The sequence below is a fragment of the Nymphaea colorata genome, chromosome 4 (genome assembly GCF_008831285.2).
Source record: "Nymphaea colorata isolate Beijing-Zhang1983 chromosome 4, ASM883128v2, whole genome shotgun sequence".
Taxonomy (NCBI): Eukaryota; Viridiplantae; Streptophyta; class Magnoliopsida; order Nymphaeales; family Nymphaeaceae; genus Nymphaea; species Nymphaea colorata.
Window position 1 is genome coordinate 25,271,457 of NC_045141.1, and position 13,944 is coordinate 25,285,400.

The window sequence follows — 13,944 nt, forward strand, 5'->3', positions numbered from 1 at the left end:
CTAGGGTTTAGAACCTTATTCTTTTCTTAGGAAAATAACAATCATTTCTTTCTTTGAAGTAAAAGGAATGATTCATCAACCTTGTTCAGCAGTTCTCCAACTTTACTTTCAAGCTCTTATTAAAAAGAAACAGGTCACCCATTAACCTTGTTCAGTAGCTTTTAGTTCAGTTTCAAGCTTCTTTTTTTCCCATAAAAGCAAAAAATGAAGTACTTTGAAGACATGCGTGAATTTGCTTATGTTTTGGGATATCCTTGAAATTAGCTCAACGGAATTTCTTGAAATCACCTAGAAAAGAACACTTAGCTAGGTAATACCACACTTGACTACGTGGTTTTAAAATGCCTAGCATTAAAATGTCAGACATTTAATATGGGGCAGTTGTCAGGTGGAACAAGGTTCCACCTAAAGGCATCTTGTGTGATCACCTGGAACTTTTCTTCCCATAGTTTAGGTGGATGACTACATCTCTCTTTCCACATGTTTAGGTGGAACTATGGTTGGTAAACTCGTGAGTTGGACTCGGATAATCGGATCACCATGTTTTCGAGTTGACTCCAGTTTTAAGATAACCTGAATCAGGCAAGTCAAGACGAGTGAGGGCGGAGTCAAGGGTGAGCTGAGCCAACCTTGACTCGTGGCTAGGTTTTTTAGCGATCAGAGTTGGCTCCAGCAATTCCCAAGCCAACTCGACAAGTCAGTCCGCCAACTAGGAGTGGAACTCTAATACTGGAACAAAAAGTACTAAGACTGAGCAGAAACACTCGGGATTGAAGTTCCAATTTTGTTATAGAACTTTCCTAGATTTTTTAGTCTCAAGTGGAATACCATGCATTCAAACGTAGCCTAAATGCCACTGTTTTGCCTCCAAGATGGCATTTAAGACTTGTTTTGGTAATCATCTAACTGGGTTTAAGAAAGAACCTAGTTTTGGCAAAACTATGTCTTCAAAGGGGCATGAATATTGAATAATCTGGCTGTTCCCTCCCCCTCCTTTTTTTCACAAAAAAAAAAGTCGTATTGATTTTGTCATCCCAAAAATGATCACTAAAAAAATCAGGTTTCCAAAAAGGATGTCACAGGTTTCCAAGAAGGATGTCACAAGGCAAAACCCAACTAAAGGTTAAAAATGGCTCAGATCTAATTCAATTTCGTGTGAAGGGGGGTGCCTAGGTGCCTAGGCCATGGCGTGTTCGAATTAGCTGAAAAAAAAAATTACATTAGAAAAATAAAAAATTTATAGTTGTTCAATGTATTTTTTTTTACTTAAGTTCAGTTTGGCCCTACCCAAATTTGAGGTTGGATTATTTGACCCGTCCTTAAACAAAATCGTGGCACCACCCCTGTTCGTATGTATACACTCTGCATGAAACCGTAGTTCTACTATGTACCCTGAAACACTATCCAAACTAGGACGTTTCTTTCAACTTGACCCGATAGATACCCAGCGTGGATAGAGCCATGCCCGTCTCGATATATATTATATAATTATATTTAATATATGGTAGGTATTTCTATTGTAAATATGATATTTATATATTAAATGTAAATATTTTATATTTATTTATTAAAATCTGATCAGGCTAGGCCAGGCTGAGCCCGCCCAATGCCCAACTGACTAGAAGTGAACTCATGTTAGCGTAGTGGCTAAGAGCTTGTTTTGTGAAACCTTTTGTTTTTTGAACGAAGTAACTTTTTTTTTTTTTTGAACGAAGTTTTATGTTTTATCAAATACACTGTTAAGTGTTAACGAGTACTTTTGAAAATCATAGGTGTCTGAACTAATTATTTGAAAAAACTCAAAAATCTTGCGGTCCATATCTCAATTACGATTAGAAAAACAAAACGCAAAAAGGAAAGAAGATGGGAAAATATGTGACCCTAACTCCTAAGACTGTTGTTCGAAATTTTTCAAAAGGGCTTGTGGCCGACATGTCAAATCCACATCGACAAACATACTGCCTCACTTGCAGAATTGAAAGTAAAATGGCATACCACGTACACAAAATAATGCCTTCTCAACCAATCACTAGAAGTTTTCATCAGGAGGACCGAATTAATATTTCTAAATTTTAACTAAGTCCGAAATATCATTTTTCAAAATTTTTATATAGAACAAGTGAAATTTTTTTAAAATTTACATGTAAATCGTTTTTTTTTTTTTTAAATTGAGATTAGGCTACGGCCCATGCAGACCTAGGCCTACCTTGGCTCTGCCCCTACAACCAATCAACCCCGCCTTAAAAGTGACTTATGTTTACACCATGTTTGGATGAATGAAAAGGAAAGAAAATTATGTAATTCACGTAACTTAGACATCATCAACGCTTAACATATAAAAACACAGTCAAAATCTTTGACTGAAATTTTCTAATCTAAGGTCTTAAGTTCAACTCGGAGCTTGTTATTGGACGAATGCCAATAACTTCCAACACAAACTTTCTTTAAAGTTTACATACTTTTTTTACTGTTCACCTTTGCTCTTGGCTCTGCCACAGGGCCGACCCAACCAAACTTATTGAATACCACTCAGTGGTAGAGCTAAAAATATTTGAATGAGGGGGCGGGGCACAAAAATTTTAAAATACAATTTATAAAGGACAACCAATATATATGTAAATGAATAAAAAAAATAAAAGGTGTTGATATGTAGATCGAAACTTTATGTGGGACAAAAAAATATTCATTTCATGTTTTCTGTAAGGGCTTCGTTGCTTTTCATCATATCACAAAAAAGTCGTTGTCTTTGAAAAGAAATTAAAAATAATTCCCAAAATGAGTTTTTTCATTTAGGTATTATTTAATGTCAAACTGTTTGTTTCCATGTTCCAATTTTTTTATTTTGTTGCTTATATATTTATTTTTTATGTTGTCTGATTAGTTTCTTATTGATCTTATTTTTCTCTAATTTTTAAGAATTTAAAATTTGATTAAAAAAATACCATATTTTTTTTTTTTTTTTTTCCAAGGCAATTTGAACGTGACTATGATTTCAATCACCTGCTTCAGGAGTTCAGTTTATTATTCCACGATCAACACCGCTTGCCCGAAATTGGTGGGTCCGGGAGCTAGATCCATTTAATGGGCAAATAGATCATAATCCTCATCGATCAGACTCGGAACGAGTATATGACTTAGGTGGCCAGATCCAAATCCAAATTTGAAACTCGATACGTATACAATTCGTTTACATGGAAATTTCAAAGATTTCCTTCCTGTTAAATCTGAATTCGGTTCCAGAAGCTCAAGTCCAAAAGCAAGTTGAGTCTTAATCCAATTAGGATCCGACTAATTCATTAAAAGAGGATCTGACCATAGTTCGGACCATTTAGATCTCTAATCGTCCAAGACCCAAAAAATGCACCCAAGGTTCTTAATTTACTGTTTCCCCTAAAGGGGTTTACCATAAGAACGTTTTCCCATTTATTGAATCGAAAACAAATTCGTCAGTAAATGAAGGCTTGTACTTGATATGATATGACATGACACCGTATCAAGCTTCCTTGCCCAAGCAACAAGAATAAATCTTTATAAAGTTCTTCTGTTTTACCAGCTTATTATACGGGAATTTCATTAAGTCAATGGGATTAATTTCAAAACCCGCCTGGAGAATAGTTTGCTCCCATTATCTGAGTTTCATTAAGTCAAAGAGAATCTAAAGAAATGCCCAAACCCAAAATGTTGATGAAATGCTTAAAATTTACTCACCATTTTCACTTTTGTTGTGACAACAAGGGCTTTCTCCAGCTAGTTAAGATTTTCAAGTTAATTCAACATGGAGTAATCATCCTACTACTACATTGTTTTTCTTAATTGCTTTTTCTTAAATGCCAAGCTTTAAAAGTTCTGTGCTTTAACTGGTTGTGCACGTGTTTACAGAAAGTGACTCACTTTTACTGAAGTTAAAGTTTCATGCTTAAGCTTCAAGTCGTTGTTATTTAATCACCTACTTTTTTTTTTTAACATATATGTTAGTTTAAGCAGTTAACTTTAAAATATTCTTCAAAGGGGAAGCATGTTTCTGCAAAATAAATCGAAGATATCATACATAAGATGAGAACGGATCCTGCCTTCCTTTTTTTATCTCATGTTTTATAGTGTATTCAAAAGGAAAAATTAGGTCGGGATCAACAATATTTTAACTGCAATCACAAAATATGCATCAAAAGATTTATAAACCTCTCGAAAATGTGCCATGAGTTTCTAAGAAATTGTCAAATAGAATCTCCGCTATTGTCAAGGTGGCTGAGTTGTTCTCCCATATTGGATAAGAAGGACAATGGTTTATCTTCACGGGGATGACGACGTTACTCATGAGTCAATTTTATTTTTTCTCACGAAAACCTTTTCTGAAGCAAAGGAAACTCTTGGTGTGGCAGTCCTCAGAAAAAACCAACGCGATATTAAAAGATCAAAGCCAAGGAATAGCTAGATACTTCTCTGTAAAATATGCTTTCAAAGTTATTGGATCCTTTGCATGATACCTGTTTGAAGGGTGAAAATAGTAGGTCCTGATAGGCTTGCCTTTAACTTTTCCGATTTCGAGTTTTTCTGCTGCTCTCTTCCAAATCCTGCTCAATTGCAAAAAATCCTTCTAAATGCAGAAAGATTTGTCCTTTCCAACTAGTTTAGAGGCTACACCCACCAGCCCACCACTCTTTTCATGCAATTCCTTTTCCATGCACACATATATTATATAAAGAGAGGTGCCCTTCACCTCCCTTCTTCCCACAGTATAGGGGAGATGGAAGGAGCTTTCTCATGTCCTATCTTCTTCTCTGGTTCCCATTTTCCTGAACCCAAGACTGCCATTTTCTCTCTTCGACGGTGCCTCAATTGGTTCACAGTTTAAGATTTCCCTCTGTCTTCATTTTCCTGAGAACTTCCTGCGCGCGGTTCCTGACTTTTTCTGGTCAGGAAGAAATACTATCTTTTCTTGTCACAGAAAGGGAGGTTTTTCTCCATTTTAGTCATAGCAGAAGTAAAAGTTGTTCTGTCATCTATCTGCCCTAGCGCCATCTATTGGTGGCTGTGGCGAAGGATGCACATCTTTAAGTTCTTACGCCCAAAATCTCATCAGGTGCTGCAGAAAATTCGTTACTTTTCGTTTAAAAAGTTTCTCTGAGCGGTAAAGAACGCCTGCTGTCGTGTTGAAGGACTTAAGCCTGCGCATTTGACCAGGTGCGCAGATTACTTTTTTGCAACTTGCCGAATATGGCAGATGAGGACAAGGGCAGTGCAACCAATGAGAATGTTGAGAGCTCTGCTAGAGAGAAGCGTTTCTTCCCTTGCCTTTTCTGTTCCAAGAAGTTCATTAGCTCTCAAGCCTTAGGAGGCCACCAGAATGCACACAAGAAGGAGAGAACGGCTGCAAGGAGGGCACAAAGAGTAGCCGATTACAGGCTTCATTATCTCTCCTCCCCACCTGTGATTTATGCTCCAAATATTGGTCTGTTGAGTCCTCCTTTCTACATCAATGCCCACTCTGGAAATCATGGCGTCCCTCCAAGTGGGCAGTTTGTCTCTCAGTTCTCTGATGGGTTTGGGTCCCATGGAGGCCCTAGGTTTGACGGCCCCTGCAGAGGGCAGCCTTGCTTTGGAGACGATGATGGCGCTGGTTTCTTGAATTGGCAAGATTGCAGAGACAGGGTGGTGGGTAATGGGGAGTTCTCATCAGGGGGGTCCTCCATGAAGGAGGGCCAATTTTGGGGAGTTGATGATAGCCAGTGTTGTTATTCTGACAATGACCAAAACCTTGATCTTTCCTTGCATTTGTAGTAAGTTAAATTTCATCATCATGAAGCCTATAGAGAAGAGTAAGCCTCAGTTATTGAGTATGATGCTTTCTTCTTTTGCTGAGACGTTGGTCTTTTCGACTCTGCGCATGTGAAAGTGTAACAAGATTAAACGATCTTCCGTTTTCTCTTCCCTGCCTTCTATGTATGAAGACATGTTAATCAAATATCGTGCTTTCCTTTAGATCTCCCTTCTCTTTTCCTTCTTGCTCCCGCCGCTGAAGCTTAAAGGCTCTTTCATGAATAAATTAATAAGAGAAATGCATGCCGACAACATGAGGAATGAACCAAGTGACCTGTTCCTTTTGGCTTTCTAGTTACTGAATGCAATTCAATGCACGGGAAGACAAGTTCATTTCTGAACACTAACTGTTGCAGTAATTTTGTCCTTTAATTTCTGATTTCCTATGAACTGTCTCTTGATGCAAGAAGGTTAAGTGATATTTCAGCACAGTTAACAGGTTCTGGCCTCTTCCAGGATTGCGCCTGCAGTGGGCCTTCACTTTTATAGTTTTACATTTTGCGGGAGGTGACTGTAGGCGCAACAAGTTAAACCAACGCTTACATTCCATAAAAGTAAGAAACTTAAAGAGTCTAAGTTGTATTCTATTCTTGCAGGAGTCAAGGAAAAGGATTCCTTTTCTCTTCTAGGAGATCTTCGATATTCCGCTTGGGTTTCAAAAGCACAGGATGCATCTTACCTGGAGGTTGTGCTCTGTGTCATTTTCATTGCTGTAAGGTCTCCAAACCCCACATCTTGGGAGACAACTAAATCTCCATGATCTATTTTTTCTTTTGTAATGACTGCCATTATGAACACTGATCGTCTATTTTCTCTTGTGGGCATCACCATTACAACTGAGGATGATGATGTTTAGATCTGTTCATGATTTTGAGTGGATCTGCTCTCAATGTAATTAGATATTGAAATTTGGTCTATAATGGGAGAAAAGGAAGGCCTACCTTTTACCTGTAGTCTAATAAAAATTGAATACTTTTTATCATTTTCTTGATAAGGACTTCATCATTCACTGAACCTGTCTAAGATCATTGAACCTAAATTTTGCAGGCAATAGACAATTGCTAGTTAAAACAGTAAGAAGAGTAATTTGGTGGCAGAAGCTGATATTGGAAAAAAGATGCAGCTACCAATTTCCGTTTTTCCGATTGACAGGAACTCACTTGCAGATCCTTATTAAAGTATGGCTCTTAATAGAAAATATGATCACTTTTCTGAAGTTATAGGAAAAAATTATGACCAAAAACCAAACTTTTTCAAACAAAAGGAGAAAAATATAGAACTGTGACTTTAACCGCAAAATATAAAGGAAAAAAGCCTGCTAGTTGCATCAAATCATCAGCAGAATAATTGCTAACTTCGCTTTTTCAAGTGGGTGTGAAACCTATATTTAGCTTCCATACAGCATAGGCTCTAGGTAGTTGGCTGGTGGGGCAAGGCAAGAAGTTAAAGTACCCAATGATCACTTCTTTTGCTATTTGGAAATTATGAAGATGGCAAACGTAGGAAGAATCCAACGGTCGGATGAGAAAGAATATTTTTGGTTGATCTTCTGACTCAGATATCAGTGTTAAATAACAGTCATAAAGTAAGGTGTATAAGAAAATTTGACATGAATGAATTCATATGAATGCACTAAAAAACTTAGTTCAAGAACCAATTTATAGGTTTTCTATTCTGAAAGTCTTCTTTATGCTGTTCATAATTTGATTAAGAAAACATACCAAAACACAAGCTTCTATGATTTTTGCTCGATCTGATCAGAAATGATCAACTCCAAGAAATTGTATTAGGGTTTGCAAAGATGATTATATAGCAACTTCCCAATCTTACTATTATTAACTTAAGAATTGCTCAGCAACTACCATAGAATATGCATAGCATCATCTTTTATGAGAAGCCAACCATGTTTTGAATTCTCAAACAGAAACCTTGGGTATATATTTTAATTGAACTTCAATTATATCATCAATTATTTAATGTTTGTTTAAACCCAACTCCAGTTAAACTTGGGTTACTTTTGTATAAGGTGTAGGTGGAGGACCAGCCATTGATGAGTGAACCAGCAAAGGAATAAGAATAGCCTGTTGGTATCCAAACAACAAAAATATATGAAATCATACTTTACTTTAGAGATAAGGTGTGGACCGTGTGGTACCATTCCCTCATGATTTATTTAGGTCATTAGATGCTAGCTCGAGAAAGGGCTGCATGTTTCGGTTTGCCAAATAAATCAGATTCTTCACTAAAGAAACTAATCAAGAACTAATAAAAAATCGAAATCGTCTTTCGATCGATATGACCGAAACTGTAAATATTATTTGGATGTAAACAGATGCTGGTCCAAGTGGTCCAATAATTGGACTTGAAACAAACAAGAACAAAGGCGAACGGCGATCGAAAAAAAAAATAATGTGGCTATTAATTAATAGAACCATGGAATCACAATTAGGTTTGCCAAACGAAGAGGGTAAGCGAAATAACAATTGATTGAGAAGTGGTAGAGTAGTATAATGAAAATAAACAATTATTTCTTCCTACGTTTCCTTTTGCCACGATTTTCTGAAAGAACTGTGTTATTCACAAGATATCGCGAGTAGCATGCATTAAGAGAGTGAATGAAAATAATAGGGAAACCCATATAAAAAGTGTGAAACTATCTTTAAAATATCAGAATCATGTACGTTCACGAAGGAAATTCAAATCTGTTGTATGCCGGATGTTGTTGAAATGGTTAAAAAAAAAAAAACTGTCATTAAAAAACAATCGCTATAAGGGACTAGTGATAGTTTACGGTGTAGCAACAGTTTATGCTGTTATTAGCAACAGTTTATGGTGCTCTTTAACGACAGTTTTTTATTTTTTAACCATCAAGCAATGCAACAGCGCGTGCAGATTTGCATTTTCACTAAGCAGAAAGAGAGAGAGAGAGAGAGAGAGAGAGAGATTGTCTAAGGATTGCCAGTAACTAATGAACAACATGTTGTAATCAACTTGAATTCATCAAAAACATATAATGGTTAAAGAAATCCAAAAGTTAGTGTTTGCTTTTGGACTTGAAGAACTAGAGCAGCTATCAAGCATGTACTGCCCATAAGTTACCACAGTTGGGTACCACAAAAGTAGTCACCATCCTCTCTTTGTTTCTTTGGTTGCAAGTTAGGGTTTGATATATATAGCTGAGTAAACCTCTGCACTTGTCAAGGACATCAAACTTTTGAGCTCTGTGAATCTTAGATTAAACTTCGAGCCACTTGCACTCAGTTCTTGTTGCGAAGACGCTTTTTTTTATATATATAATAGCACTGAAAGCAACAAACGTGGTGCTAGGGATGTCAATGTGTCCGGTATAATTATTATTTGATTTGATCTCAAATGCATCTAGTTGATTCCATAAGATAACTAATCCCACATATGATTAGTAACCAGATATGATACATACATACATATATATATATATGTGTGTGTGTGTGTGTGTGTGTGTGTGTGTATATACATATACACACACACACACACACACATTTTGCCTAAGGCCACCTTTTTGGGTAAGGGTACGCTGGTTGTGGAGCGTCCGATCTCCACTTAATTAAAACTAGTGCTGTTAATACTAACTACTGGGTTTGTTACATATTCAAGTTTATCAGCAAGCACAGTACTCTTCTCTTTGGCTTTGTGTATGTCCTCGGTTTTATTTCAGAAAGTGTTCGGACCGATGGCTTTAATGGTGCACCACAGAAAGAAAGTGGACCAATACGTGGTTCAAAATTTAAAATTCATTACAAGCAATTTCTTCATTCAGTTAATTAAGCCACGAAAAAGAAAACCCACTTTCCTCCAAGACTTCATAAATGATAAAACCCTTGAGGTCCACACTGACGTCACACCACTTGCAGGCTTCAATTCAAACACTAAAGTGACCTTTTGCTTAGTGAAATCTTGGCATCTAATTCGTAGATTAATTTATTCAATATTTTCAAACAAATTATTTTATTGATAACATCATATAGTAACTATAAGGCAAAAGGTGTGAATCTACCTGTGTGTGTATGACTAGTTATAGAAAGATATGCGAATTTCGAACAGATGAAAAGATGGAGAGGAAAATCATGATGCAAGTGACAAGAAAGATGAAGTTATATTGAAGCAATCCCATTCGCAGGCTAGTGGGTGGACCCTATATTAAAAATGTCCACTACCCATTTCTATAATTCACAAGCTAACAAGATGATCAGATGTGGTCGGTTCATGTCTAAAACCCTAATGCTTTCAATGAACAAAAGAAGAACACTGCAGAAGAAGAATGACCTTAAACTCAAGAACCACATCAGCTTCTTGAACCCAAAAAAAAAAAAAAAACAGATTAGGCAGACAATTTCTAGTGAGGTTTTCAAACATGATGTTAGTGGATCTACCAAGATCTGCTAGAGAAATAACATCCTTTAATAAACTAATGGCCCCACAAGAGGTTGTTGAGAGAGAGTAAGACAGTATTGATGGGCTAACTTTTCTTAATAAAAATATAATATTGTGAAAAAGCTGCACATCTATAGGACAGTCACTAAATATGCATTGCAAGGTTGCATTTGTTCATGCTCTTAACTGTACCACAAACCAGCTTTATACTTAATAGTGCTAAAAACAAACTTTACTAGCAGGCTAGTAAGCCTACTAATAGCTTATTATATATACTTTAGCAAGCCTGCTAATAGTTTATGATATTCTTCCATTCCAATCAACAGTCAGGATGCTTACAATGGAACAAAGAAACACACCCTTATAGATTACTCCCCAGCCTAATGTGTTGGCAAAAGAAGGAAACACTGATAACTCAACAGTGTTCCACATTCTATGTGGGGGTTGTAGTTTATTATTTGAAACAATGTATAGGCTCTAAGCCTAGGTAATTTTTAACTATCTAAAACAGTTATTTATTATGTTAAATATGCTTAGTGCTTGTTAGCCTACAGAAGGTTTCAAGAAATTGACTAGTCAAGTGCACATGCTGGTGAAACTGTACGGAATCGGCACCGGCGCGAGGAAAACAAAATGATTTGTTTAATGATAGACTTAGCCCTACCTAGATTGATGCTCTTTACTTTCACGACATAAAGATCGGTGATTATGCCGGATGATTAGGGTTTGTCATGTTGGTTTAGATAATAGAAAAGGAAGGAATGTACATAGAAAAGAGACTTTGCTTTGTTTTTATATGTTAATGGTCATCAAATAAAGCGCCCTGGAATCATGAACACAAATGGCAAATGCATTGAACCTGAAAAACAATGATGTTAAGGCCTTTAATTTTGTATAATCAACCAAGAATATACATACATACACGCACATAAATACAAATAGAAACTCAAATAACAATGCTCCTAGAAATGCTAGCATTTTTGTTGTGTACTTGGCTTGTTTAATTGGTCAGGACAACCTTCTACATTGTTCTATTATGTTTGTCTGAGTTCTATATTTTGTCATTTCTACTCACACTTATCAAATATGAGATGTTACAATGGTGAAAATGAAACAGACGCACATGATCCAGCTTTCACATCTATAAAATTTTCAAAGCAAATCTTGCCTTGAGTTCTTTCACAGAAATATGAAACTACTTACTAGTTAGTCTTTGTTAGTTACTGATAAAGAATTGCAGAGAAACGTTGAATCCTTCAAATGATAATGCTTCTAAAAAAATTGAAGAACACTCCCATTTTAAAATGCATGACTTGTCTTTTGTCCTAAAACATGAAGATGTTGAAGTGGGAGGCAAACAAATTATGTAGGATAATGATCTTACAAATAGAAAAATACCAATTACTTAGTCTTGAAAAATGAAAGTTAGAGTTCACAAATTTGTAATCAAGGTGTATGCATATGAAAAGCCCTTTTACTAAACTAACTCAATTATTAAATTGCAGATCAAAATTCCATCCAACAGACAGATCTTGAGGTATAAGTATTGACCATGGTTAGGTCTAAGCATATCATTCGAATATATTTTCTTCCCTCAAAAAATTGCACTTTTACGATATATAATTGTGATGTTTCATGCAACGGTGCACGTACAGGATTAGGTAAACAAAAAGCATAGACTTCTTTTTTCAGCAAAATTTCGCAACATGGGGACCATTTTGCAATATGATTCCTAGAGCAGGGACCAGTTTGTTTAAAACCATAGTCGTTTCCCCCACCCACAATTTTATTTCATATTAAATAGGTGACAATAATTCCTGGAACTACACTTTATCAAGATTGCGTTCTTTGATGTGCGTTCCTAAGACTTGAGCTGTTCTGTTCTTCTATGACTTTTGCATAGAGGCACCTTTCTTCTTTCTCTTATTCCAAAAGCATGCAAGCTGTAGCTCTTGGGCGTCGGGTGCAGTACTAGTTACTAGGGCCTGCATAGGCCCTGTCCTCACCTTCAATTTTTTAAAAAAAAAAAATTACATGTAAATTTAAAAAAAATCATTTGTTATGTATAAAAATTTTGAAAAATGATATTTTAGGTCTTAGTCAAAATTTGCAAACTTTAATTTGGTCTACCTCATGAAAAACTTCTGGCTCCATCCCTACTCATTACATTGGATAAAGGATTTAGACTGCCCATATTTGATAGCTTTGGGTCTTATGATTATCATAGGCTGGTCTCAAATTCATGTTAAAGATAAAATCCTTAGCTTAAACAAAAAGTGGGTTTTGGGTCTTAAATTTATGTTAACTTATTAAAATCAGAGATATGTGAAAGGAGGAGGGAATCGGACCACAGATCCATGGTTCAAAAATATATATGACAGGTTTGATCGGGAAATCTGAGGCTGTCAAACATACCTTTAGTTTCTGAATCCATGTTCTGTTTTTTCATTTAATGAATTAGGAAAAGAAAAGTACAAAACCTTAGACATAGCTCTTGTTAGCTTGACCTTTCGATTATTATGGAATATAAATAATGATCTCATATGAGGTGAATAAAATTCTAGATGTAGAAGCTGCACACCGGCTAAGCCCTATCTTGTATATGAGTCTACTGGCTAGTGGCTAAAGATTATTTCAATTTCAATGTTGACAGTATCAGTGACAGATTTGTTTCTAACAATGACGCAGAGAATCACCATAATTTAATGGGTGCATTTAATAGATTATTAAAAGAAGAGAAAATTTCATTTTAGGGGTAGATGGGTCTCGTATTACCTTTTTTCCAGATATGGAACCTTCTTTTGGTGCCAGTTGATGTCACGATTGTCAACCCATAACCGCTTTCTCATATTACTGGTCATTTTATATTAAATAAAAATATGATACACCAAAAAAAAAATTATGTAGGAAAGCACCTCCATATAATTGTTTTTGCGTTCAGAAATTCCTCCTCTTTTTTTCTTTTCCATTTTCATGTTTTCATAAAATTATTTTTTATTTTCTGGATAATAAACCCTATAGCTTTTCATAAACTGGAGAAGAATACAAATAATCGCTCAAATTTTGACACAATTACAGATGACTGCTTTAAAATTTGGAGAAGTTACGAATAATTCACAAGCGCCCGCTTTATGAGAATGGTAAAGACAAGTATGGCTAAAGAGACCGTTTTACGCTTAATAAAAATTTGTTTCTCTGAAAGAATCACAAATCACGCTTTTCAAGACGGTTGCTCAGTAATTTCATTCGCACGTTCTCTCTCTCTTAGCCTTTTGATTTTACGATAACGCCTAACTGAAATACAAAATTACAAAGAACCCAACCTAAAAACACGTAAGGTACTTTTTTTTTTCCCTCTATGGGTGAAATTATCTTTTTGAATATGCTTTAGCATTTTCATTCAGAAACAGAAAGCATGTGGCCGCAAATTATTTTGTAAACTTAGCTGGTCATTTGTATTTTTCCAAAATATGAAGTAGTTTTCTGAAAATAAATCAAAGTTAAGCAGCTTTTTGTAAACTTCTCGGAAAATAAAATTAGTTTATAATATATGTAAGATTGAGTAGGGGAGGAACGAGAATGAAGAGATAACTATGGATGATTTCATTTATCATGGCGCAAATAATAAACTTCTCGGACACACCATCACATGTCCACAGTAGTATATATCCTTGATTCCGTTAGGCTGAAGTATTTGAGTCCATCATCAACGAGATC

At 35.8% G+C, this 13,944-nt stretch overlaps 1 protein-coding gene across 1 annotated transcript; it reads left to right on the plus strand.

Annotated features, from left to right (window-relative positions):
* The first annotated feature begins 4,743 nt into the window (after positions 1-4,743).
* LOC116253324 (zinc finger protein 7-like) lies at positions 4,744-6,104 on the plus strand. The gene is made up of 2 exons (XM_031628096.2): positions 4,744-5,080; positions 5,182-6,104. Exons 1-2 carry the CDS (start codon positions 5,042-5,044, stop codon positions 5,776-5,778), a joined length of 636 nt encoding a protein of 211 aa, XP_031483956.1. The 5' UTR covers positions 4,744-5,041; the 3' UTR covers positions 5,779-6,104.
* The last annotated feature ends 7,840 nt before the right edge of the window (positions 6,105-13,944 follow it).

What these genes read in the sequence shown, in the direction of transcription:
- LOC116253324 (XM_031628096.2), top strand. Translation starts at nt 5,042, where the DNA reads ATGCACATCTTTAAGTTCTTACGCCCAAAATCTCATCAG. An exon ending in TACGCCCAAAATCTCATCAG is followed by an intron (nt 5,081 to 5,181) that starts GTGCTGCAGAAA and finishes GCATTTGACCAG; the next exon opens with GTGCGCAGATTACTTTTTTG.